This window comes from Pristiophorus japonicus, chromosome 16 (genome assembly GCF_044704955.1).
Source record: "Pristiophorus japonicus isolate sPriJap1 chromosome 16, sPriJap1.hap1, whole genome shotgun sequence".
Taxonomy (NCBI): domain Eukaryota; kingdom Metazoa; phylum Chordata; class Chondrichthyes; family Pristiophoridae; genus Pristiophorus; species Pristiophorus japonicus.
The window spans coordinates 4,468,874-4,495,233 of record NC_091992.1 but is presented as its reverse complement, the minus strand read 5'-3'; the positions used below and the strand labels follow the sequence as shown (position 1 = coordinate 4,495,233).

At 47.8% G+C, this 26,360-nt stretch overlaps 1 protein-coding gene across 1 annotated transcript in view; it reads left to right on the top strand.

The window, feature by feature from the left end:
- The first annotated feature begins 266 nt into the window (after positions 1 to 266).
- Positions 267 to 26,360, top strand: part of LOC139226942 (solute carrier family 13 member 2-like) — a 39,375-nt gene continuing 13,281 nt past the window's right edge. The window contains exons 1-5 of the mRNA XM_070858036.1: positions 267 to 392; positions 2,512 to 2,648; positions 4,255 to 4,459; positions 10,088 to 10,263; positions 20,671 to 20,793. Coding sequence (XP_070714137.1) covers positions 294 to 392; positions 2,512 to 2,648; positions 4,255 to 4,459; positions 10,088 to 10,263; positions 20,671 to 20,793 — 740 coding nt within the window. The 5' untranslated portion in view covers positions 267 to 293. The remainder of the gene's footprint in view (positions 393 to 2,511; positions 2,649 to 4,254; positions 4,460 to 10,087; positions 10,264 to 20,670; positions 20,794 to 26,360) is intronic.

Genomic DNA, 26,360 nt, shown 5'->3' with positions numbered 1-26,360 from the left:
GGAGATTTTTTTTACGCAGCGAGTTGCTGTGATCGGGAACGCAGTGGGAGCAGATTCAAGAGTGACTTTACAAAAGGGAGTTGGATAAATACTTGAATATGGGAAAGAGCAGGGGGGGGGGTGGGGGGGAGTGGGACTAATTGGAACACTCATTCAAAGAGCCGGCACAGGCACGATGGGCTGAATGGCCTTTTCTGTGCGGTATGATTCTATATATATATATTATAAAGTGTTGCTGAGTGCTTCCCTTGTCCTTGTTCCAGGAGGCAGGCTGTGGCTACATAATCATACTGATGGCCATGTACTGGTGCACAGAAGCTCTCCCACTTGCCGTCACTGCCCTGATACCTGTCCTGCTATTCCCCATGTTTGGAATCATGAAATCGTCAGAGGTAAGTCGCCGAGATGTGGGGCTCAACATTCCTCTTTTACACAAGTGACATGAAGTGCTAGCGGGCTAATGGTCAGTGCCAGGGTGGCTTAGTAGGGAGGGGTTGGGGGTCTGTGTTGACTGACTATTGCTGGATTCCGATTTTAATGGAAATTACGGGTCGTCGGTTTGTATTTATGGTCATGGAGGAATGGAAATTTTCGATCCTGCCACTGTACTGTAACTTTAATGATTCGGGTTGTTGAACACCAATCATCTTAGCCCCAGGACATCTTAGCAGGAGTTCCTCAGGGCAGTGTCCTAGGCCAACCATCTTCAGATGCGTCATCAATGACCTTGCCTCCTTCGTAAGGTCAGAAGTGGGATGTTCGCTGATGACTGCAATGTTCAGTTCCATTCACAACTCCTCAGATAATGAAGCAGTCCGTGCCCACATGGAGCAAGACCTGGACAACATTCAGGCTTGGACTAATAAGTGGCAAATAATATTTGTGCCACACAAGGGCCAGGCAATGACCATCTCCAACAGCAGAGAGTCTAACCACCGCCCCATGACATTCAGTGGCATCACCATTGTTGAATCCCCCACCATCAACATCCTGAGGGCTACCATTGACCAGAAACTCAGATGATTAGTTTTAGCAATATTGTTTGAGGGATAAATATTGGCCATGCCACTTGGGGAGAACTACCTTGCTCTTCCAATAGTGCCGTGGAATCTTTCACATCCACCTGAGAGATGCGAGCATCAGTTTAACGTCTTATTCGCAAGACTGCCCGTCCGACAGTGCAGCACTCCCTCAGTACTGCCCCTCCGACAGTGCAGCACTCCCTCAGTACTGCCCCTCCGACAGTGCAGCACTCCCTCAGTACTGCCCCTCCGACAATGCAGCACTCCCTCAGTACTGCCCCTCTGACAGTGTGGTGCTCCCTCAGTACTGCCCCTCCGACAGTGCAGCACTCCCTCAGTACTGCCCCTCCGACAGTACAGCACTCCCTCAGTACTGCCCCTCCGACAATGCAGCACTCCCTCAGTACTGCCCCTCTGACAGTGCGGCGCTCCCTCGGTACTGCCCCTCCGACAGTACGGCGCTCCCTCAGTACTGCTCCTCCGACAGTGCAGCACTCCCTCAGTAATGACCCTCCAACAGTACAGCACTCCCTCAGTACTGCCCCTCCGACAGTGCAGCACTCCCTCAGTACTGCTCCTCCGACAGTGCAGCACTCCCTCAGAAATGCCCCTCCGACAGTGTGGTGCTCCCTCAGTACTGCCCCGCCAACAATGCAGCACTCCCTCAGTACTGCTCCTCCGACAGTGCAGCACTCCCTCAGAAATGCCCCTCCGACAGTGTGGTGCTCCCTCAGTACTGCCCCGCCAACAATGCAGCACTCCCTCAGTACTGCCCCTCCGACAGTGCAGCGCTCCCTCAGTAATGCCCCTCCGACAGTGTGGTGCTCCCTCGGTACTGCCTCGCCGACAATGCAGCACTCCCTCAGTACAGCACTCCCTCAGTACTGCCCCTCCGACAGTGCAGCGCTCCCTCAGTAATGCACTGGGAATGTCGGCCTGGATTATGGGCTTAAGTCTCTGGAATACGGCTTGAGAGCTTTCTGACTCCGAGGCGAGAACCTGAGCCTCAGCTGGCACCTTGAATGTAACCGCAGGACACCATTCCCTGAAGGTGATTCAGTTGTGAAAATATTTTCCCTTCAATCAACTGGTAATAATGTAATTTAATTATTGTCTCATGTTCTTATAGTATCACTTTCCAAATTTCAGCGTAGAAATAATTGTATTAGTGGATGAATGCTTAACCTGTTCGCACAACGTTTCTCTGTTCATTATTGTAACACGCGGGATCAGCACCTAGGCTAAGGCAGCAGGATGAGAGATGTTCGTCCAGTAATATCACCATTTCTAGGCTGTGGAGAGGTGCTGGTAGTTGATAACACACACACACGCACACACATACAGACACATGCGCACCAACACACACACGTCTGCGCACACACACAAATGCACATGTACAAACATATGCACATACACAAACACATGCACGTGCGCCCGCACGCATACTGTGCTACAGTGATGTTCTACCGCTGTGTGCTTTCTGTTCCAGGTGTGCATGCAGTATCTGAAGGACACCAACATGCTGCTTTTCGGTGGATTGATGGTGGCAATTGCAGTGGAACACTGGAACCTTCACAAACGCATTGCACTGAGGGTGCTGCTCATTGTTGGAGTCAAGCCGGCTCTGTAAGACTCCATTAATGATTGGTTTACTGTCAGGCGGTGGGGTGAGGGCTGTTGTGCTTGCTTTAGTCACTTGAATTCCCTGTTGGATTTATTAGTGACTATCTTGTATTTATGGCCTCTTGTTTTGGACTCCCCCACAATTGGAAACATCTTCTCTGTGTCTATCCTAGCAAACCCCGTCATCATTTTAAAGACAACAACAACGTGTATTTATATAGCGCCTTTAACAGAGTAAAACGTCCCAAGGTGCTTCACAGGAGCGTTATGAGACAAAACAAATAAATCTGACACTGTGCCACATAAGAAGAAATGATGGCAGATGGCCAAGCCTATCCTGTCACTCCTCAGCTTCACTTGTCGAGAGCAACGAGCCCTAGTCTGTCCAGTCTTTCAGTCGAGCTAAGAAAGAACTTGCACTTTGTGCCTTCTCACATCCTCAGGGCCCCCCAAAGTGCTTGACAGCCAAAAATCTGTATTCAGAATAAATATTTAGATTAAATGAAGAATTGATTTGGGACTTCAAGAGCTCAGGTGATCGAGACCAAATTGCAAATATTGGATCAGTCCAAAAGAATAGACTTCCAATTCTATTTCAAGTGCTTTCATGCTAGGCATACATTCAATCAAACTCAACAACTTGTATTTCTACAGCGCTTTCAAAGTAGTAAAACATCCTAGGGTGTTTCACAAGAGCATTATCAGACAAAATTTGACACCAAGCCACATAACATGATATCGGGACAAGTGACCAAAAGCTTGGTTAAAGAGTTAGAGAGGTAGAGTTACGGAGAGGTTTAGGGAGGGAATTCCAGAGCTTAGGGCCTTGGCAGCTGAAGACACGGCCGCCAATGGTGGAGCGATTCAAATCGGGGATGCTCAAGCGGCCAGAATTAGAGGAGCGCAGAGTTCTCGGAGGGTTGTAGGGCTGGAGGAGGTTATAGAGATCACCATCACAGGCAGTCCCTCGGAGTCGAGGAAGACTTGCGTCCACTCCAAAAGTGAGTTCTCAGGTGACTGAACAGTCCAATACGGGAATTACAGTCTCTGTCACAGGTGGGACAGACAGTAGTTGAAGAAAAGGGTGGGTGGGACTGGTTTGCCGCACGCTCCTTCCGCTGCCTGCGCTTGGTTTCTGCATGCTCTCGGCGACAAGACTCGAGGTGCTCAGCGCCCTCCCGGATGCATTTCCTCCACTTAGGACGGTCTTTGGCCAGGGACTCCCAGGTGTCAGTGGGGATGTTGCACTTTACCAGGGAGGCTTTGAGGGTGTCCGTGTAACGTTTCCTCTGCCCACCTTGGGCTCGCTTGCCGTGTAGGAGTTCCAAGTAGAGCACTTACTTTGGGAGTCTTGTGTCAGGCATGCGAACAATGTGGCCTGCCCAACGGAGCTGGCCGAGTGTGGTCAGTGCTTCGATGCTGGGGATGTTGGCCTGAACAAGGTCACTAACGTTGGTGCATCTGTCCTGCCAGGGGATTTGCAGGATCTTGTGGAGACAATGCTGGTGGTAGAGAGGGGGCGAGTGCCATAGAGAGGATAAAAATGTTAAAATCTAGGTGTTGCCGGACTGGGAGCCAAAGTGCATTATGGTGGGATCTTCCTTTCCAGGTTAATGATGGGGTTCATGGGCGTGACTGCTTTCCTCTCGATGTGGATCAGTAACACAGCCACCACCGCCATGATGGTCCCCATCGCACAGGCCGTGTTAGACCAACTCAACAAAGCAGAGATCGATCATATGGAGCTTGATGAGATCTACGAAAATCAGGTGGAGAAACTGGAACAGAAGGGCACAGCAAAGCCCGAAGGCAAAGTGATCAGCAATTCCCATGCCACTGATGTGCTGCCTGAGAATGTCTACAGCACCACCTTGGCCACAGGGAAGGCCATGCAACCAAATGGTTTAGAACAGGACAAGAATAGTGCAGCTGATCAATGTAAGAAAGAGTCATCACTTTAACTGGCTTTTCTATATTTTGGTTTTAGTTTCCGTATGAAAAATGTTAACAAAGCACTGAGGTTTATTTCTAGGGGTGTAGAATACAAAAGTAGTGAAGTTATGCTGAACTTGTATAGGACCCTGGTCAGGCCGCACTTGGCGTATTATGCACAGTTCTGGTCTCCATACTATAAAAAGGATATAGAGGCACTGGAGAAAATGCAGAAAAAGATTTACAAGGATCTATCCACGTCACTGAAGTCCCTCATCCCTGGAACCATTCTGGTCAATCTTTTCTGCACTGTGTCTGAGGCCTTCACATCCTTCCTACAGTGCGGTGCCCAGAATTGGACACAATACTCCAGGTGAGGCCGAACCCGTGTTTTTGCTTTTGTACACTATGCCTCTACTTATGAAGCCCAGGATCGCGTATGCCTTTTTAATCGTTTTATCAACCTGCCCTGCCACCTTCAACGATTTGTGGGCATATGCTCCCGGGTATCTCTGTTCCTGCACCTCCTAGTTTAATACTACTGAGTGATTTGCGGGGCCATTTCAGGGGGTAGTTCAGAGTCAACCACATTGCTGTGGGTCTGGAGTCACATATAGGCCAGACCGGGTAAGGACGGCAGAGTTCCTTCCCTGAAGGACATTAGTGAACCCGATGACGTTATTACAACAATCCGGTAGTTTTATGGTCACCGTTACTGATACAGTACTAGCTTTTTAGTCCAGATTTTAAAAATTTCATTAACTGATTTGTGCTCTGGGCACAAATTCGATTTTAGAAGCGGATATCAATTGGGCAAATCCTTTTCCATTCATTGCATAGAATCCCAATGGATTCAACCCCTTTCCATTCACTTCCACTGTACACAATTCTAATTGACTCAATCCCTTCCCATTCACTCCCACTGTACACAATCCCAATGGACCCAAACCCCTTCCCATTCACTCCCACTGTACACAATCCCAATGGACCCAAATCCCTTCGCATTCACTCCCACTGTACACAATCCCAATGGACCCAAACCCCTTCCCATTCACTCCCACTGTACACAATCCCAATGGACCCAAATCCCTTTGCATTCACTCCCACTGTACACAATTCCAATGGACCCAACCCCTTCCCATTCACTCCCACTGTACACAATCCCAATGGACCCAAACCCCTTTCCATTCACTCCCACTGTACACAATCATCCCCTTTGGTCACAACTTCAGGTCTAAATGTAAAATTTCAACAGCTATTTGTATTGTGTCCATACAACAACAACTTGTATTTATATGGTGTCTTTAACGTAGTAAAATGTCCCGCGCGCTTTACAGGACCGTTATAAAACAAACTTGACAACGAGCCACAAAAGGAGATATTAGGGCAGATGACCAAAAGCTTGGTCAAAGAGGTAGGTTTTTAAGGAGGAAAGAGAGGTAGCGAGGAAGTTTATGGAAGGTAATTTTAGAACTTAGGATCTAGGTAGCCGAAGGCAGTTACCAATGGTGGAGCGATTAAATTCAGGAATGCTCAAGAGGCCAGAATTGGAAAAACGCAGATATCTCGGAGGGTTTTGGGGCTGGAGGAGGTTGCAGAGATAGGGAGGGAATGGCCATAGAGGGATTTGCAAACAAGGATGAGAATTTTAAAATCAAGGCGTTGCTTAACTGCGAGTCAGTGTAGGTCAGCGAGTACAGGGGGGTTGGGTGAATGGAGCTTGGTACAAGTTAGTACATGGGCAGCAGAGTTTTGGATGACCTCAAGTTTACAGAAATAGAATGTAGGAGCTGGCTAGGAGTATGTTTGAATAGTAAAACACATTAGTCTTTTTGTCAGAAGACCATTGACCATCTAAACTACCCCTCCAATCAGTCTCCTTCCTGGTATTCTGGAACTTGCAGCCCTGCACCCCCATTTCATTACAATAATTCACCCCGTCCTTTGTTTTTTAACCCTACCATGTCTTTCTGTTCAACCCTTCCCCCAACACCAATAATCTGTTCTACAAAGCTATCACACCTCATACTGAAAAGAAATGTTGATTAAATGTTCTACTTTCTCTTGACACCCTTATCTTTAAATTACATCCTCTATTCCTCACAGCCTGTGTTCAACGGTAGAACACTCCCCAATCCAAACTTTTCATTCCAATTAAACTCTTAAAGGCCTTCATCCACTTTCCTTTCTCTGGAGAATAAAGTACCCATGCTGTACCTGCCCTGGGAGTGTTTGATGGGACAGTGTAGAGGGAGCTTTACTCTGCATCTAACCCCCTGTACCTGCCCTGGGAGTGTTTGATGGGACAGTGTAGAGGGAGCTTTACTCTGTATCTAACCCCCTGTACCTGCCCTGGGAGTGTTTGATGGGACAGTGTAGAGCGAGCTTTACTCTGTATCTAACCCCGTGCTGTACCTGCCCTGGGAGTGTTTGATGGGGACTGTGTAGAGGGAGCTTTACTCTGTATCTAACCCGTGCTGTACCTGCCCTGGGAGTGTTTGATGGGACAGCGTAGAGGGAGCTTTACTCTGTATCTAACCCCCTGTACCTGCCCTGGGAGTGTTTGATGGGACAGTGTAGAGGGAGCTTTACTCTGTATCTAACCCCCTGTACCTGCCCTGGGAGTGTTTGATGGGACAGTGTAGAGGGAGCTTTACTCTGTATCTAACCCCGTGCTGTACCAGCCCTGGGAGTGTTTGATGGGACAGTGTAGAGGGAGCTTTACTCTGTATCTAACCCCGTGCTGTACCTGTCCTGGGAGTGTTTGATGGGACAGTGTAGAGGGAGCTTTACTCTGTATCTAACCCGTGCTGTACCTGCCCTGGGAGTGTTTGATGGGATATTGTAGAGGGAGCTTTACTCTGTATCTAACCCGTGCTGTACCTGCCCTGGGAGTGTTTGATGGGACAGTGTAGAGGGAGCTTTACTCTATGTAACCCCGTGCTGTACCTGCCCTGGGAGTGTTTGATGGGACAGTGTAGAGGGAGCTTTACTCTGTATCTAACCCGTGCTGGACCTGTCCTGGGAGTGTTTGATGGGACAGTGTAGAGGGAGCTTTACTCTGTATCTAACCCGTGCTGTACCTGCCCTGGGAGTGTTTGATGGGATATTGTAGAGGGAGCTTTACTCTGTATCTAACCCCCTGTACCTGCCCTGGGAGTGTTTGATGGGACAGTGTAGAGGGAGCTTTACTCTGTATCTAACCCCGTGCTGTACCTACCCTGGGAGTGTTTGATGGGACAGCGTAGAGGGAGCTTTACTCTGTATCTAACCCCGTGCTGTACCTGTCCTGGGAGTGTTTGATGGGACAGTGTAGAGGGAGCTTTACTCTGTATCTAACCTGTGCTGTACGTGCCCTGGGAGTGTTTGATGGGACAGTGTAGAGCGAGCTGTACTCTGTATCTAACCCTGTGCTGTGCCTGCCCTGGGAGTGTTTGATGGGACAATGTAGAGGCAGCTTTACTCTGTATGTAACCCCCTGTACCTGCCCTGGGAGTGTTTGATGGGACAGTGTAGAGCGAGCTTTACTCTGTATCTAACCCCGTGCTGTACCTGCCTGGGAGTGTTTGATGGGGACAGTGTAGAGGGAGCTTTACTCTGTATCTAACCCGTGCTGTACCTGCCCTGGGAGTGTTTGATGGGACAGTGTAGAGCGAGCTTTACTCTGTATCTAACCTGTGCTGTACCTGCCCTGGGAGTGTTTGATGGGACAGTGTAGAGCGAGCTTTACTCTGTATCTAACCCCGTGCTGTGCCTGCCCTGGGAGTGTTTGATGGGACAATGTAGAGGGAGCTTTACTCTGTATCTAACCCCCTGTACCTGCCCTGGGAGTGTTTGATGGGACAGTGTAGAGGGAGCTTTACTCTGTATCTAACCCCCTGTACCTGCCCTGGGAGTGTTTGATGGGACAGTGTAGAGGGAGCTTTACTCTGTATCTAACCCCGTGCTGTACCTGCCTGGGAGTGTTTGATGTGACAGTGTCGAGGGAGCTTTACTCTGTATCTAACCCGTGCTGTACCTGCCCTGGGAGTGTTTGATGGGACAGTGTCGAGGGAGCTTTACTCTGTATCTAACCCCGTGCTGTACCTGCCCTGGGAGTGTTTGATGGGACAGTGTAGAGGGAGCTTTACTCTGTATCTAACCCCGTGCTGTACCTGCCCTGGGAGTGTTTGATGGGACAGTGTAGAGGGAGCTTAACTCTGTATCTAACCCGTGCTGTACCTGCCCTGGGAGTGTTTGATGGGACAGCGTAGAGGGAGCTTTACTCTGTATCTAACCCCCTGTACCTGCCCTGGGAGTGTTTGATGGGACAGTGTAGAGGGAGCTTTACTCTGTTTCTAACCCCCTGTACCTGCCCTGGGAGTGTTTGATGGGACAGTGTAGAGGGAGCTTTACTCTGTATCTAACCCCCTGTACCTGCCCTGGGAGTGTTTGATGGGACAGTGTAGAGGGAGCTTTACTCTGTATCTAACCCGTGCTGTACCTGCCCTGGGAGTGTTTGATGGGACAGCGTAGAGGGAGCTTTACTCTGTATCTAACCCCGTGCTGTACCAGCCCTGGGAGTGTTTGATGGGACAGTGTAGAGGGAGCTTTACTCTGTATCTAACCCCGTGCTGTACCTGTCCTGGGAGTGTTTGATGGGACAGTGTAGAGGGAGCTTCACTCTGTATCTAACCCGTGCTGTACCTGCCCTGGGAGTGTTTGATGGGATATTGTAGAGGGAGCTTTACTCTATGTAACCCCGTGCTGTACCTGCCCTGGGAGTGTTTGATGGGACAGTGTAGAGGGAGCTTTACTCTGTATCTAACCCGTGCTGTACCTGTCCTGGGAGTGTTTGATGGGACAGTGTAGAGGGAGCTTTACTCTGTATCTAACCCCGTGCTGTACCTGCCCTGGGAGTGTTTGATGGGATATTGTAGAGGGAGCTTTACTCTGTATCTAACCCGTGCTGTACCTGCCTTGGGAGTGTTTGATGGGACAGTGTAGAGGGAGCTTTACTCTATGTAACCCCGTGCTGTACCTGCCCTGGGAGTGTTTGATGGGACAGTGTAGAGGGAGCTTTACTCTGTATCTAACCCGTGCTGTACCTGTCCTGGGAGTGTTTGATGGGTCAGTGTAGAGGGAGCTTTACTCTGTATCTAACCCGTGCTGTACCTGCCCTGGGAGTGTTTGATGGGATATTGTAGAGGGAGCTTTACTCTGTATCTAACCCCCTGTACCTGCCCTGGGAGTGTTTGATGGGACAGTGTAGAGGGAGCTTTACTCTGTATCTAACCCCGTGCTGTACCTACCCTGGGAGTGTTTGATGGGACAGTGTAGAGGGAGCTTTACTCTGTATCTAACCGGTGCTGTACCTGCCCTGGGAGTGTTTGATGGGACAGTGTAGAGGGAGCTTTACTCTATGTAACCCGTGTTGTACCTGTGTTCTCTGATACTATTGCAAAGAATAAGATAACCAACTTTGCTTCAAAAGTAAGATTCTGATCGATTTTTCTTTAGGTAATGGACAGGTTCATGTCGCAGAAAACAGGACCACAATAGAGGAGGAAGACAACATTAAATTACAGAAGCATCTGAAGCTGTCCAAAGGAATGAGTCTGAGTGTGTGCTATGCAGCAAGTATCGGGGGGACCGCAACTCTCACCGGCACCACTCCAAATCTGATCATGAAGGGACACTTGGATGAGTGAGTATCTGCAGTCCATTGCAAATGGGCTATTGCTTTAACAAAGACTCGGTATCCATCCAAAATTCCACCAACTTCATTCTATCAACATAGAAACATAGAAAATAGGTGCAGGAGTAGGCCATTCGGCCCTTCGAGCCTGCACCACCATTCAATATGATCATGGCTGATCATTCAACCTCTGTACCCCATTCCTGCTTTCTCTCCATACACTTGATCTCTTTAGCCATAAGGGCCATATCTAACTCCCTCTTGAATATATCCAATGAACTGGCATCAACAACTCTCTGCGATAGAGAATTCCACAGGTTAACAACTCTCTGGGTGAAGAAGTTTCTCCTCATCTCAGTCCTAAATGGCCTACCCCTTATCCTTAGACTATGTCCCCTGGTTCTGGACTTCCCCAACGTCGGGAACATTCTTCCTGCATCTAACCTGTCCAGTCCCATCAGAATTTTATATGTTTCTATGAGATCCCCTCTCATCCTACTAAACTCCAGTGAATACATGCCCAGTCGATCCAGTCTCTCCTCATATGTCAGTCCTGTCATCCCGGGAATCAGTCTGGTGAACCTTCGCTGCACTCCCTCAATAGCAACAACACCCTTCCTCAGATTAGGAGACCAAAACTGAACACAATATTCCAGGTGGGGCCTCACCAAGGCCCTGTACAACTGCAGTAAGACCTTCCTGCTCCTATACTCAAAACCCCTAGCTATGAAGGCCAACATGCCATCTTCTTCACCGCCTGTTGTACCTGCATGCCAACTTTCAATGACTGATGTACCATGACACCCAGGTCTCGTTGCACTTCCCCTTTTCCTAATCTGCCGCCATTCAGATAATATTCTGCCTTCCTGTTTTTGCCACCAAAGTGGATAACCTCACATTTATCCACATTATACTGCATCTGCCATGCGTTTGTCCACTCACCTAACCTGTCCAAGTCACCCTGCAGCCTCTTAGTGTCCTCTTCACAGCTCACACCGCCACCCACCTTAGTGTAATTTGAAAACTTGGAGATATTACACTCAATTCCTTCATCTAAATCATTGATGTATATTGTAAATAACTGGGGTCCCAGCACTGAGCCCTGCGGCACCCCACTAGTCTCTCCTGCCATTCTGAAAAGGACCTGTTTATCCCGACTCTCTGCTTCCTGTCTACTATCCACATCGGTACATTATCCCCAATACCATGTGCTTTAATTTTGCACATCAATCTCTTGTGTGAGACCTTGTCAAAAGCCTTTTGAAAGTCCAAATACACTACATCCACTGGTTCTCCCTTGTCCACTCTACTAGTTACATCCTCAAAAAATTCTAGAAGATTTGTCAAGTATGATTTCCCTTTCATAAATCCATGCTGACTTGGACCGATCCTGTCACTGCTTTCTAAATGCGCTGCTATTTCATCTTTAATAATTGATTCCAACATTTTCCCCACCACCGATGTCAGGCTAACCGGTCTATAATTCTGTGTTTTCTCTCTCCCTCCTTTTTTAAAAAGTGGTGTTACATTAGCTACCCTCCAGTCCATAGGAACTGATCCAGAGTCTATAGAATGTTGGAAAATGATCACCAATGCATCCACTATTTCTCGGGCCACTTCCTCAAGCCCTCTAGGATGCAGACTATTAAGCCCTAGGGATTTATCGGCCTTCAATCCCATCAATTTCCCTAACACAATGTCCCACCAAATAAGGATTTCCTTCAGTTCCTCCTTCTCACTAGACCCTCGGTTCCCTAGTATTTCCGGAAAGTTATTTGTGTCTTTCTTCGTGAAGACAGTACCAAAGTATTTGTTTAACTGGTCTGCCATTTCTTTGTTCCCCATTATAAATTCACCTGAATCCGACTGCAAGGGACCTATTTTGTCTTCACTAATCTTTTTCTCTTCACATATCTGTAGAAGCTTTTGCAGTCAGTTTTTATATTCCCAGCAAGCTTCCTCTCATACTCTATTTTCCCTCTCCTAAATAAACCCTTTGCCCTCCTCTGCTGAATAATAAAATTCCCCTTGTCATCTGTTTGCTGCTTTTTCTGGTCAATTTATATGCCTCTTCCTTGGATTTAACACTATCTTTAATTGCCCTTGTTAGCCACGGTTGAGCCACCTTCCCCGTTTTATTTTTACTCCAGACAGGGATGTACAATTGTTGAAGTTCATCCATGTGACCTTTAAATGTTTGCCATCGCCTATCCACCGACAACCCTTTAAATATCATTCGCCAGTCTATTCTAGCCAATTCAGATTTCATACCATCGAAGTTACCTTTCCTTAAGTTCAGGATCCTAGTCTTTGAATTAACTGTGTCACTCTCCATCTTAATAAAGAATTCTACCATATTATGGTCATTCTTCCCCAAGGGGCCTCGCACAACAAGATTGCTAATTAGTCCTTTCTCATTACAGATCACCCAGTCTAGGGTGGAAAGCCTTCTAGTTGGTTCCTCGACATGTTGGTCCAGAAAACCATGCCTAATACACTCCAGGAAATCCTCCTCCACAGTATTGCTACCAGTTTGGTTAGCCCAGTCAATATGTAGATTAAAGTCGCCCATGATAACTGCTGTACCTTTATTGCACACATCCCTAATTTCTTGTTTGATGCCCTCCCCAACCTCACTACTACTGTTTGGTGGTCTGTACACAACTCCCACTAGCGTTTTCTGCCCCTTGGTATTCCATAGCTCCACCCATACCGATTCCACATCATCCAAGGCTAATGTCCTTCCTTACTATTGCATTAATTTCCTCTTTAACCAGCAACGCCACCCCGCCTCCTTTTCCTTTCTGTCTATTTGCTGCCTACGCAGTTAATTCGTCCACCTTATTACGAATACTCCTTGCATTGAGGCACAGAGCCTTCAGGCTTGTCTTTCTAACACACTTTGCCCCTTTAGAATTTTGCTGTAATGTGGCCCTTTTTGCTTTTGCCTTGGGTTTCTCTGCCCTCCACTTTTACTTTTCTTCTTTCTATCTTTTGTTTCTGCCCCCATTCTACTTCCCTCTGTTTCCCTGTATAGATTCCCATCCCCTTGCCATATTAGTTTAACCCCTCTCCAACAGCACTAGCAAACACTCCCCCGAGGACATTGGATCTGGTCCTGCCCAGGTGCAGACCGTCCGGTTTGTACTGGTCCCACCTCCCCCAGAACCGGTTCCAATGTCCCAGGAATTTGAATCCCTCCCTTCTGCACCACTCCTCAAGCTCCCATTCACCACTGACCGCACGAACCTTAATCAGCTAACGCATCTGCCAACGCATCAGATTCAAAATCCTTGCCCTTGTCTACAATTTCCTCCAAGGATTTGCCTCTCCCACTTAAGATTATGCCTTGTGTTAGCTCTGATACTTCTTTTCCCGTCAGTGCTTCCTGCTTGGAGACAGTGTTAAAGATCCAGGGCGTCTTTTTATTAAAGGGGTTAATTAAATGGAATTTCTGCCACGCCATGTCAGTTTAGCTCAACTGATAGCTTCCCCATCTCTGAATCAGTCATGAGCTAAAGACTTGAGCACACAATGTGGGCTGACGCCTCAGTGCACTAGTGAGGGAGTGCTACATTATCGGAGGTGTCGATATTTAACTGAGGCCCTGTCTATCTGGTCAGGTAGATTAAAAGATCCCAGGGCACTATTTGGAAAAGTGGAAGTTATTCTCCTGGTCTCCCAGATAAATACAAAATCCAAACACTGAATATTCTTCCTCTTAAGAATATGAGAAAGCACAAATACGAAAAGGCATCATGCCTCCCCCTCCCTACCCGACCACACCCCAATCATGGACCCTACCCACCCATTTCATCTCCACCCACAGCCCATGTACACTCTCCCCTATCTCGGACTCTATCCACCCGGGGAGAGTTCTGTATAAAACGCATCTTTTTTTTAATACATTCACAGGATGTGGACGACACATGCAAGGCCAGCATTTATTGCCCATCCCTTGATTGCCCTTGAGTGGTGGAGAGCTGTCACTTCAGAGGGCAGTTAAGAGAGTCAGCACATTGCTGTGGGTCTGGAGTCACATGTAGGCCCAGACCGAGTAAGGGCGGCAGATTTCCTTCCCTAAAGGACATTAGGGAACCAGATGGGTTTGTACAATGGTCCAACACCATTACTGATACGAGCTTTTTATTCCAGATTTATTTCACTGAATTTAGAATTCCCCGGCTGCCGTGGTGGGATCTGAACTCATGTCTCTGGATCGTTAGTCCAGGCCTTTGCATTAGTAGTCCAGTAACATAACCACTATGCTACCGTACCCCATCGTAGAATCGTACAGCACAGAAGGGGGTCATTCAACCCATTGTACCTGTGTCAGATCTTTGGTAGAGCCATCCAGTTAGTCCCTCTCCTCTGCTCTTTCCCCATAGACCTGTCATTTTTTTCCCATTCAAGTATTTATCCAATTCTCTTTTGAAAGTTACTATTGAATTCCATTCAGACAGCGCGTTCCAGATCACAACAACTCAATGTGGAAAACAAATGGTTCCTCATGTTGCCTCTGCTTCTTTTGCCAATCACCTTCAATCTGTGTCCCCTGGTCACTGACCCTCCTGCCCCGGGGAACAGTTTCTCCTTATTTACTCGATCAAAACCCTTCATGATTTTGAACAGCTCTATCAAATCTCTGGTTAACTGTTATGTATGAATAAAGAGTCTGACCAGGTACTATGAGCTCAAAGTAAAGTGTAACCTTAGTCTTTTACTGCAGGTCTCCAGAGTGCCTCTCCAACCTGTGAGGCCTCCTTAAGTACCTGTGCTCCCAAGGGATTGTGGGATCCCTTGGGACTCCAGGGGATGAGCCCTCTGGTGGTTAAACAAGGTATTTACTGGTTTACATATATAACAACACTCCCCCCCCCCCCCCGCCAAAGTCAATAGTGTAACTATTTACAAGGTGAGTCGATCTGGGGCCTTTTTTGCCCTGGTTGATCGTCTCGGTGCAAATGCTGGTTTTGGTGAGTCGTTTGTTGGGCCCTCGCTGGGCTGCTGTGCAGCTGGCCTTGCTGGGGTGGTGAGTCCTGCTGGGCTGCTGTGGGTGATGGGTTCTGTTTCGTGGTCAGCCGCTGGATCGGTTGCCACTGGTGTGTATGTTGGGGGTCAAAAAAGGTAGAGTCTATTGTGGGTTGCTCTGGATAGTCCGTGAATCTGAGTTTGGTTTGGTCCAAGTGTTTCCTGTAGGTGAGTCTATTTGAAAGTTTGACCAAAAACACCCGACTCTCCTTTTTGGCCATGAAGCCACTTGGGACCTTGTCCATAGTTCAACACAAATACAGGATCATTAATCTCGATTTCGCGTGACACATTTGCGCGATCATGATATGTACTTTGTTGAAGCCGCCTGCTCTCTACCTATTCATGTAGATCAGGGTGGAATAATGAGAGCCTTGTCTTAAGTGCCCTTTTCATGAGCAGTTCAGCGGGAGGAACCCCAGTGAGCGAGTGGGGTCTTGTGCAGTAACTAAGCAGGACTCGAAATAGGCGAGTCTGCAGTGAGCCTTCAGTTACCCTCTTCAAGCTCTGCTTGATGGTTTGCACTGCTCTCTCCGCCTGACCATTGGATGCTGGTTTGAACGGGGCAGATGTAACATGTTTGATCCCATTGCGGGTCATGAACTCTTTGAACTCGGCACTGGTGAAACATGGCCCGTTGTCTCTCACAAGGACATCAGGCAGGCCGTGCGTGGCAAACATGGCCCGCAGGCTTTCAGTGGTGGCAGTGGACATGCTTGCCGACATTATCTCACATTCAATCCATTTGGAGTATGCATCTACAACCACGAGGAACATTTTACCCAAAAACGGGCCTGCATAGTCGACATGGACCCTGGAACACGGTTTGGAGAGCCAGGACCATAAACTTAGAGGTGCCTCCCTGGGTGCATTGCTTAACTGTGAACATGTGTTACATTTGTGCACGCAGGACTCTAAGTCCGCATCGATAGCGGGCCACCACACGTGGGATCTGGCTATCGCTTTCATCATTACAATGCCTGGGTGGGTACTGTGGAGATCACTGATGAAAGTGTCCCTGCCCTTCTTAGGGACCACGACCCGATTACCCCACAGAAGGCAGTCTGCCTGTATGGACATTTCATCTTTGCGCCATTGATACAGCTTTATCTCTTCCTGCATTTCCACTGGGACACTGGACCAGCTCCTGTGGAGCACACAGATTTTTACTAGGTACAGTAAGGGGTCCTGGCTCATCCAGGTTCTAATCTATCGGGCGGTAACAGGTGATTGCTCACTCTCGAATGCTTCCATTACCATGACTAAATCCACGGGCCGTGCCATTTACATCCCCGTGGTGGGCAATGGCAGCCTACTGAGAGCAACAGCACAGCTTTCTGTGCCTGGCCTGTGGCGGATGGCGTAATTGTATGCGGACAATGTGAGCGCCTATCTCTGGATGCGGGCCGATGCATTCGTATTTATCCCCTTACTTTCAGAAAAAAGGGATATAAGTGGCTTATGGTCAGTTTCCAATTCAAATTTGAGCCCAAACAGGTATTGATGCATTTTCTTTACCCCATAAACACACGCTAACGCTTCTTTTTCGATCATGCTGTAGGCTCTCTCAGCCTTGGGCAGACTCCTGGATGCATAAGCAACAGGTTGCAATTTCCCAGATTTATTAGCTTGTTGCAATACACACCCGACACCGTATGACGACGCATCACATGCTAGTACCAAACGCTTACATGAATTTGTTTAAGCATAACAATTTTCTAGCTTTTACAAAGGCATTTTCTTGGTTTTGCCCCATACCCATTCGTCCCCTTTACGCAGTCAGGCGTGCAGGGGTTCTAACAGTGTGCTGACACCCGGTAAGACGTTACCAAAGTAGTTCAGGAGTCCTAGAAACGACCACAGCTCCGTTACGTTCTGTGGCCTCGGTGCGTTCTCGATTGCCTCTGTCTTCGAATCGGTGGGCCTGATGCCATCCGCCGCAATCCTCCTCCCCAGGAACTCCAATTCAGGCACCAGGAAAACACACTTTGAGCGTTTTAACCTGAGCCCCACGCGGTTGAGTCGACTAAGAACCTCCTCCAGGTTCTACAGATGCTCGACTGTGTCCCGACCTGTAACCAAGATGTCGTCCTGGAAGACCACCGTGCGCGGGACCAACTTCAGTAAGCTTTCCATGTTTCTCTGGAATATCGCCGTGGCTGATCGAATTCCAAACGGTCATGTGTTGTAACTGAAGAGACCTTTGTGCGTGTTGATGCAGGTGAGGCCCTTCGAAGATTCCTCCAGCTCCTGCGTCACGTAGGCCGAGGTCAAGTCCATCTTCGTGAACATCTTTCCTCCCGCCAGCGTCGCAAAAAGGTCATCAGCCTTTGGTAGTGGGTATTGATCCTGCAGGGAGAAACGATTGATAGTTACTTTGTAATCACCACAGATTCTGACGGTGCCGTCTCCCTTGAGGACTGGAACAATCGGATTGGCCCACTCGTTGAATTCGATCGGCGAAATGATGCCCTCTCGTTGCAGCCGGTCCAGCTCGATCTCCACCCTCTCTCTCATCATGTACGGTACTGCTCTCGCCTTGTGATGGATGGGTCGCGCCCCCGGAATTAGGTGGATCTGCACTTTTGCTCCTTGGAACTTCCCGATGCCTGGTTCAAACAGCAATGGGAACTTGCTTAAGACCTGGGCACACGAAGTGTCGTCAGCAGACGAGAGCGCTCGGACGTCGTCCCAGTTCCAGCGTATCTTTCCCAGCCAGCTCCTGCCGAGCAGCGTGGGACCATCGCCCGGTACCACCCAGAGTGGTAACTTATGCACCGCTCCATCGTAGGTGACCTTTACGGTAGCACTGCCAATTACGTGAATCAGTTCCTTTGTGTAAGTTCTCAGTTTAGTGCGAATGGGAGTCAGGACTGGCCTTGAGGCCTTGCTGCACCACAATTTATCGAAAGTCTTTTTGCTCATAATGGACTGGCTCGCGCCCGTGTCCAGCTCCATTGACACTGGGAGTCCATTTAATTCAACCTTCAGCATTATCGGGGGACACCTTGTGGTAAATGTGTGCACCCCATGTACCTCTGCCTCCTCAGTCTGAGGTTCTGGTTCATTGTGATCCACCATGGATCTGTCCTCCTCTGCAACATGGTGGTTTGCAGGATTAGCAGGGTCTGCAGCTCGCCTGCACATTCATTGGAGGTGTCCCATTATTCCATAGCCCTTGCAAACGTGCCCTTTGAAGTGGCATGAATGGAAATGATGATCACCCTTGCAGCACCAACAAGGTGTTAATGGCCTTGCATTTATCACCCTTGATGGTGGACTCTGAGACATCTGCAGACATGCAGCTGCAGGCATGTGGGACCTGCTCTGTACGTTGCGATTTGAAAACAACATCACTTTGTGCACAGTACTTGTAGCAGCACTCATGTGCTGAGAGATTTGCTTTGTGTTGTCACTGGTGGCGATGAATGCCTGGACTATCGCTATGGACTTACTCAAGGTTGGGGTCTCTACAGTCAAAAGTTTGCGAAGTATCACTTCATGGCCAATGCCAAGTACGAAGAAGTCCCTGAGCATGTGCTCCAAATGTCCTTCAAATTCGCAATGTCCTGCAAGGCGTCTCAGCTTGGCGACATAGCTCACCACTTCCTGGCCTTCAGACCTTTTGTACGTGTAGAACCGGTACCTCGCCATCAGAACGCTTTCCTTCGGGTTCAGGTGCTCCCAGACCGGTGTGCACAAATCGTCGTATGATTTCGCCGTGGGTTTCACTGGAGCGAGCAGGTTTTTCATGAGGCCATACGTTGGTGCCCCGCAGACGGTGAGGAGAATCGCCCTTCGTTTGGCAGCGTTCGCTTCTCCTTCCAGCTCGTTGGCCACGAAGTATTGCTTGAGTCACTCCACAAAGGGTTCCCAGTTATCTCCCTCCGAAAATTTCTCCAGGATGCCCACGGTTCTCTGCATCGTTGGGTTCGTCATCTGTATCTCGTCGCCAGTTGTTATGTATGAATAAAGAGTCTGACTAGATACTGTGAGCTCAAAGTAAAGTGTGACCGTAGCCTTTTATTGCAGGTCTCCAGAGTGCCTCTCCAGTCTGTGAGGCCTCTTTAAGTACCAGTGCTCTCAAAGGATTGTGGGATCTCTTGGGACTCCAGGGGATGAGCCCTCTGGTGGCTACACAAGGTATATACAGGTTTACATATATAACATTAACCTTCTCTGCTCTAAGGAGAACAACACCGGCTTCTCCAGTCTCTCCATATAACTGAAACCCCTCATCCCGGGACCATTCTGGTCAATCTCTGCGCCCTCTCCCAGGCCGTGACATCCTTCCATTAGTGCAGTGCCCAGAATTGTGCAACTTACTCCAGCTGAGGCCTAACCAGTGATTTATAAAGGTTTAGCATAACTTTTCTTGCTTTTGTACTCTATTCCTCTATTGATAAAGCCCAAGATCCCATATGCTTTTTTTAAACAGCCTTCTCAACTTGCCCTGCCACCTTCAAAGATTTGTGTACAGACACTCCAGGTCTCTCTGTTCCTGCACCCCCTTTAGAATTGTACCATTTAATTTATTGCCTCTCCTCATTCATCCTACCAAAATATATCACGTCACGTGTTTGTGTGACTCAAAAGATACTTCAGGTTAACTGCACCAGTCTGGTTTATTTTTGATTAATGGTGTCCACACAAATATTTTACATAGAAACATAGAAACATAGAAAATAGGTGCAGGAGTAGGCCATTCGGCCCTTCTAGCCTGCACCGCCATTCAATGAGTTCATGGCTGAACATGCAACTTCAGTACCCCATTCCTGCTTTCTCACCATACCCCTTGATTCCCCTAGTAGTAAGGACTTCATCTAACTCCTTTTTGAATATATTTAGTGAATTGGCCTCAACAACTTTCTGTGGTAGAGAATTCCACAGGTTCACCACTCTCTGGGTGAAGAAATTCCTCCTCATCTCGGTCCTAAATGGCTTCCCCCTTATCCTTAGACTGTGTCCCCTGGTTCTGGACTTCCCCAACATTGGGAACATTCTTCCTGCATCTAACCTGTCAAACCCCGTCAGAATTTTAAACGTTTCTATGAGGTCCCCTCTCATTCTTCTGAACTCCAGTGAATACAAGCCCAGTTGATCCAGTCTTTCTTGATAGGTCAGTCCCGCCATCCCGGGAATCAGTCTGGTGAACCTTCGCTGCACTCCCTCAATAGCAAGAATGTCCTTCCTCAGGTTAGGAGACCAAAACTGTACACAATACTCCAGGTGTGGCCTCACCAAGGCCCTGTACAATTGTAGCAACACCTCCCTGCCCTTGTACTCAAATCCCCTCGCTATGAAGGCCAACATGCCATTTGCTTTCTTAACCGCCTGCTGTACCTGCATGCCAACCTTCAATGACTGATGTTCCTTTGCTTTCAGGATCTTCCCAGGGAATGGAGAGATTATCAATTTCGCAACCTGGTTTGGGTTTGCATTTCCTTGTATGTTAATCATGTTGATCCTGACATGGATTTGGCTGCAGATTATGTATCTGGGATTTAAGTAAGTGCCATTGCTCCTCTTGTCAAGACTTCTTTGTTTTATATCCCGCAGTTCCCGGAGCGTTCTGGGATAAATTGTTGGGTTTAGAACACTTTTCATTGGCAATGTTTAGAGGGTTACCAAGTTAGAGAATTGTCCTGGAGTCTCCAGGAATTAAAGATTAATCTGCTACGAGCAACACCCAGGAGAAAAATTATAAGGCGCATTAAAAAAACACTTCTGTCTTATTAATTATAAAAATATTGGCGGTGGGAAAAAAACTGTCTGTTTGACTGATGGCCAAGAATCGTTCATTGGGTAATGGAGAGTCAGTTTGCTTTCTGATTGGTGTGGGCATTGCGAGGATGGACGTGTCGGGCGACCAATGGCGAGACAGTGTGGGGTTGGCGGCAGGAGGTCATGTGATGACATCTCCAAGAACATTGTCCAACCCAGTCTGTGTTCTAGAATGATGATGCCCCAACCAGGACAGTGATCCTGAAGGAGATCAGGAGTGCCCAGCATGGATCGTCAATCCTGTGCCTCCAGAGATAGGCCAGGTTCTGGGAACAGGGGCAATGATAGCAGAGTAGAAATGTAACCCCAATTCTGCTCTCCATTCAAGCCTGACTGCCCTCCATGGAGCTTGATTGGTCAATTTCCTAACATAGGACATCATACAAGTAATGGGTGCTAAATGGGACAGTGCAGAGGGAGCTTTACTCTGTATCTAACCCGTGCTGTACCTGCCCTGGGAGTGTTTGATAGGACAGTGTAGAGGGAGCTTTACTCTGTATCTAGCCCCGTGCTGTACCTGCCCTGGGAATGTTTGATGGGGAAAGTGTAGAGGGAGCTTTACTCTGTTTCTAACCCTGTGCTATACTTGCCCTGGGAGTGTTTGATGGGACAGTGTAGAGGGAGCTTTACTCTGTATCTAACCCTGTGCTGTACCTGCCCTGGGAGTGTTTGATGGGACAGTGTAGAGGGAGCTTAACCATGTATCTAACCCGTGCTGTACCTGCCCTGGGAGTGTTTGATGGGACAGTGTAGAGGGAGCTTTACTCTGTATCTAACCCCATGCTGTACCTGCCCTGGGAGTGTTTGATGGGACAGTGCAGAGGGAGCTTTATTCTGTATCTAACCCCATGCTGTACCTGCCCTGGGAGTGTTTGATGGGACAGTGTAGAGGGAGCTTTACTCTGTATCTAACCCCATGCTGTACCTGCCCTGGGAGTGTTTGATGGGACAGTGTAGAGGGAGCTTTACTCTGTATCTAACCCCGTGCTGTACCTGCCCCGGGAGTGTTTGATGGGACAGTGTAGAGGGAGCTTTACTCTGTATCTAACCCCATGCTGTATCTGCCCTGGGAGTGTTTGATGGGACAGTGCAGAGGGAGCTTTACTCTGTATCTAACCTCCTGTACCTGCCCTGGGAGTGTTTGATGGGACAGTGTAGAGGGAGCTTTACTCTGTATCTAACCCCATGCTGTACCTGCCCTGGGAGTGTTTGATGGGACAGTGCAGAGGGAGCTTTATTCTGTATCTAACCCCATGCTGTACCTGCCCTGGGAGTGTTTGATGGGACAGTGTAGAGGGAGCTTTACTCTGTATCTAACCCCATGCTGTACCTGCCCTGGGAGTGTTTGATGGGACAGTGTAGAGAGAGCTTTACTCTGTATCTAACCCCGTGCTGTACCTGCCCCGGGAGTGTTTGATGGGACAGTGTAGAGGGAGCTTTACTCTGTATCTAACCCCATGCTGTATCTGCCCTGGGAGTGTTTGATGGGACAGTGCAGAGGGAGCTTTACTCTGTATCTAACCCTGTGCTGTACCTGCCCTGGGAGTGTTTGATGGGACAGTGTAGAGGGAGCTTTACTCTGTATCTAACCCCCTGTACCTGCCCTGGGAGTGTTTGATGGGACAGTGTAGAGGGAGCTTTACTCTGTATCTAACCCCATGCTGTATCTGCCCTGGGAGTGTTTGATGGGACAGTGCAGAGGGAGCTTTACTCTGTATCTAACCCCGTGCTATACCTGAGTGTGTGATGGGAATGATCTGTCCTGCACCTTGATAACTTGACAAAGCCACAAGTGTCAGGGCTATATGGATGCACGGCCTGTATCTGAGCCAGGGATTGTGAAGGGTGGATGTAGTGACGATGATTCAGCTTATCAACAGTCAACAGTTCAATCTGTGGCTTGGTCCTGTGATTGAACTTTGGACTAATGTTCAATCCATTGCAGCACATGCACCGGTATTTACTGATACAAAGGCCAGGAAGTTCCTGCGTTCCATCCTTGGTCTATGCTGGGGTGGCGGTCGCCGCTACAATTGGCCTCAGCACCCTTGTGTTAGCTGGGGGCTTGCGGGGGGGGGGGGGCGGCGGGGGTGTGAAGGGAAGAACTCCACTCCTGCTCACTCTGCGAGAGCCCCCACCACCACTCCCCTTCCCCCGGGTTGGGAAGCAAAGTGTGCACTGATGCTGGGTGTGGCCTCCCATAGCCGCCAATACCCTCGACCCTCGGGAACCACAATTCTGACCAGCCACTGAGCTGCGACAGTGTGCGTAGTGGGTCCGTCTAAATGCGGAGGCTCAGACCCTTGGAGATTGGCTCATCACCACCCGTGGGGCGTGACAGGAAGGACACAGCAACACCGCCGCCGCAGTCAATCTGCCAGAAACAAAAGTACTTGGATGTGTACTTGAAATGTTGTAACCTATAGGGCTATGGACCAAGAGCTGGAAAGTGGGATTAGGCTAGATTGCTCTTTGTCGGCCGGCACGGACACGATGGGCCAAAATGGCTTCCTTATGTGCTGTAAATCTCTATGGTTCTCTGGCTCCAAGAGTGGAAAGGAACCCAGGAAGGGACTAACTGAGAGCTTAGTCCTCCAAACACAGCGGTGGAAAGGACTTTAAACCAGTAACGTGGATGGGAAGGGTCTGGGCAGATATAATACTAACCTGAAGATAAGGGGAAGATTGAAGGAGGGCAAAGATCAGAGTGCAAATAGCGATAAAGATAATGTGAACACTCTTGGAACATAAAAGGTTAGAGGAAGGTAGAATAAAACATCTGCTAAAATAAATTAGGAGCAATGAAATATAAGAAAAGATTAATATGGCTCTATAGGATTCCAGAGAACATCAGCAACAGGAAAGGGGGATTGGAAACACTGATTAGAAGAGAGCAGTAAAATGTAATCGGGCTGATGGAAACAGGTTGCAGACGGGTCAGGATTGGCAATTAAATATTGCAGGCTATAATGTATTTAGAAATGATACGGAAGGAAGAAGGGAAGTGGGGCAGCTGTGTTAATCAGAAATAACAACGGCAGGATATAACTAATAAAGATATGGAAACAAATTCCATATGGATTGAGATAAAGGATAAGGGGGGGATCGGTCACACTATTAGGGGTATAGTACAGATCACCAAATAACAGAAAGGAAGTGGAGCAAGAAATATGTAGGCAAATATATGAAATAAGTTTTTTTTTTAAGCGAATCATGGTGGATTTCAACTATCCTCAAATGAACTGGCAGTGAGAGGGAAGGAAAAGGGGATAGACTTTTACTGTATGTACAAGATTCCTTTCTGATTCAATACGCAAGAAGTCCAACAAGGGAAATCAGATGGAGTTGGATAAGTATCTGAAGGAAAAAAATTGCAGGGCTATAGGGAAAGGACAGGGGAGTGGGACTAGCTGAGAGTTGGCACGGGCTCGATGGGCCGAATGGCCTTTTCCCCTGCTGTAACCATTCGATGATTCTATGAAGGGAGGAAGCTCTGCTAGACCTAATAATGGGAAATGAACTGAAGCAGATAAGAGAAGTAAGCGTGGGAGAACATCTGGGCAATAGCGATCACAATATAATACGGTTTAAGGTAATGACTGAGAGAGATGTAGATAATACAAAGACCGAAATAATAGATTGGAAAAAAGGCAACTATGAGGACATTTTTATTATTCATTCCTGGGATGTGGGCGTCGCTGGCAAGGCCGGCATTTATTGCCCGTCCCTAATTGCCCCTTGAGAAGGAGGTGGTGAGCCATCATTTCAGAGGGCAGTTAAAAGTCAACCACATTGCTGTGGATCTGGAATCACATATAGGCCAGACCGGGTAAGGGCGGCAGATTTCCTTCCCTAAAGAACATTAGTGAACCAGACGGGTTTTTAAGACAATCCGGCAGTTTCATGATCACCATTACTGATACTAGCTTTTTATTCCAAATTTATTTAATTTCATTTAAATTTCCCAGCTGTCATGGTGGGATTTGAATTTACGTCTCCATATTATTAATCCAGGCCTCTGGGTTAACAGGAATAGTGCCAGAGGACTGGCGAAGACCAAATATAATTTCTATCTTCAAAATTTGGGAGGCACAACTAATAATGAGAAATACAGCATCAAAATACAGCCAAATGCAAATGGCAAATAATTCTATATTCGCCAAGAGTGAGGTGGTTCACTGTGGTAGGAGGAATAAGAAGGACACATTCCTAGGAAGATAAGCAACTAAATGGGGTAGAGGAGCAGAGATCTGGGAATATAGATAAACAAATCGCTAAACATAGCAATCCAAGTTGATAAAGTCATAAAGTGTGCAAACAAGGTAGTAGGATTAATTTCTAGAAGAACCGAATACAAAAGCTGGGAGGTAATGTTAAATCTATACAGAACCTTGGAGAGACCACTCTGAGCACTGTGCACAGTTCTGGTCTCCATTGTACAAAAAGGACTGTTGAAACATTGGAGAACGTGTAGAAAGGATATACAAGGATGTTATCAGAATTGATACAACAACGACTTGAATTATATAGTGCTTTTAACATTACAGTTCCTACATTACAACAGTGACTACACTCCAAAAGTACTCCATAGGCTGTAAAGCGCTTTGAGACATCCAGTGGTCGTGAAAGGCGCTATATAAATCCAAGTCTTTCTTTCTTTAACGTAGTAAAACATTCCAAGGTGCTTTACTGGAGCATTATAAAACAAAATTTGACACCAAGATAAGGAGATATTAGGGCACGTGACTAAAAACTTGGTCAAAGAGGTGGATTTTAAGAAGCGTCTTAAAAGAGGAAATAGAGGTAGAGACGTGGCAGCTGAAGGCACAGCATTATCGGGAAAGATTCAGCAGGCTGGGGCTCTTTTCTCTGGAAAAGAGATTAAGAGGCGATCTGATCGAGGTCTTTAAAATTATGAAGGGGTTCATAGGATGTGTCATGTATCCTACATGGCTACTGTTGGTACTATCACAAGGTGTGCCACCAGAGGGCACCGCAGTGGGAGACTTGTAGCTTACCTGTACAGGTGTGCCTGGCCGAGTATAAAGGGCAGGCCACTAGGTGTGATCCTCAGTCTGGAGTTATCACTAAAGGACTAAGGTCACGACAGTTCAACACGTTGCCTCATGGAGTCATTAGTGGAACATCTAAGGACACAACAGGGTGGATGTGGAGAAACTGTTTTCACTTGTGGGTGGGTCCAGAACAAAGGGACATAAATATAAGCTAGTCACTAACAGATCAAATAAAGCATTTAGGGGGAATTCCTTTACACAGAGGGCGGTGAGAAT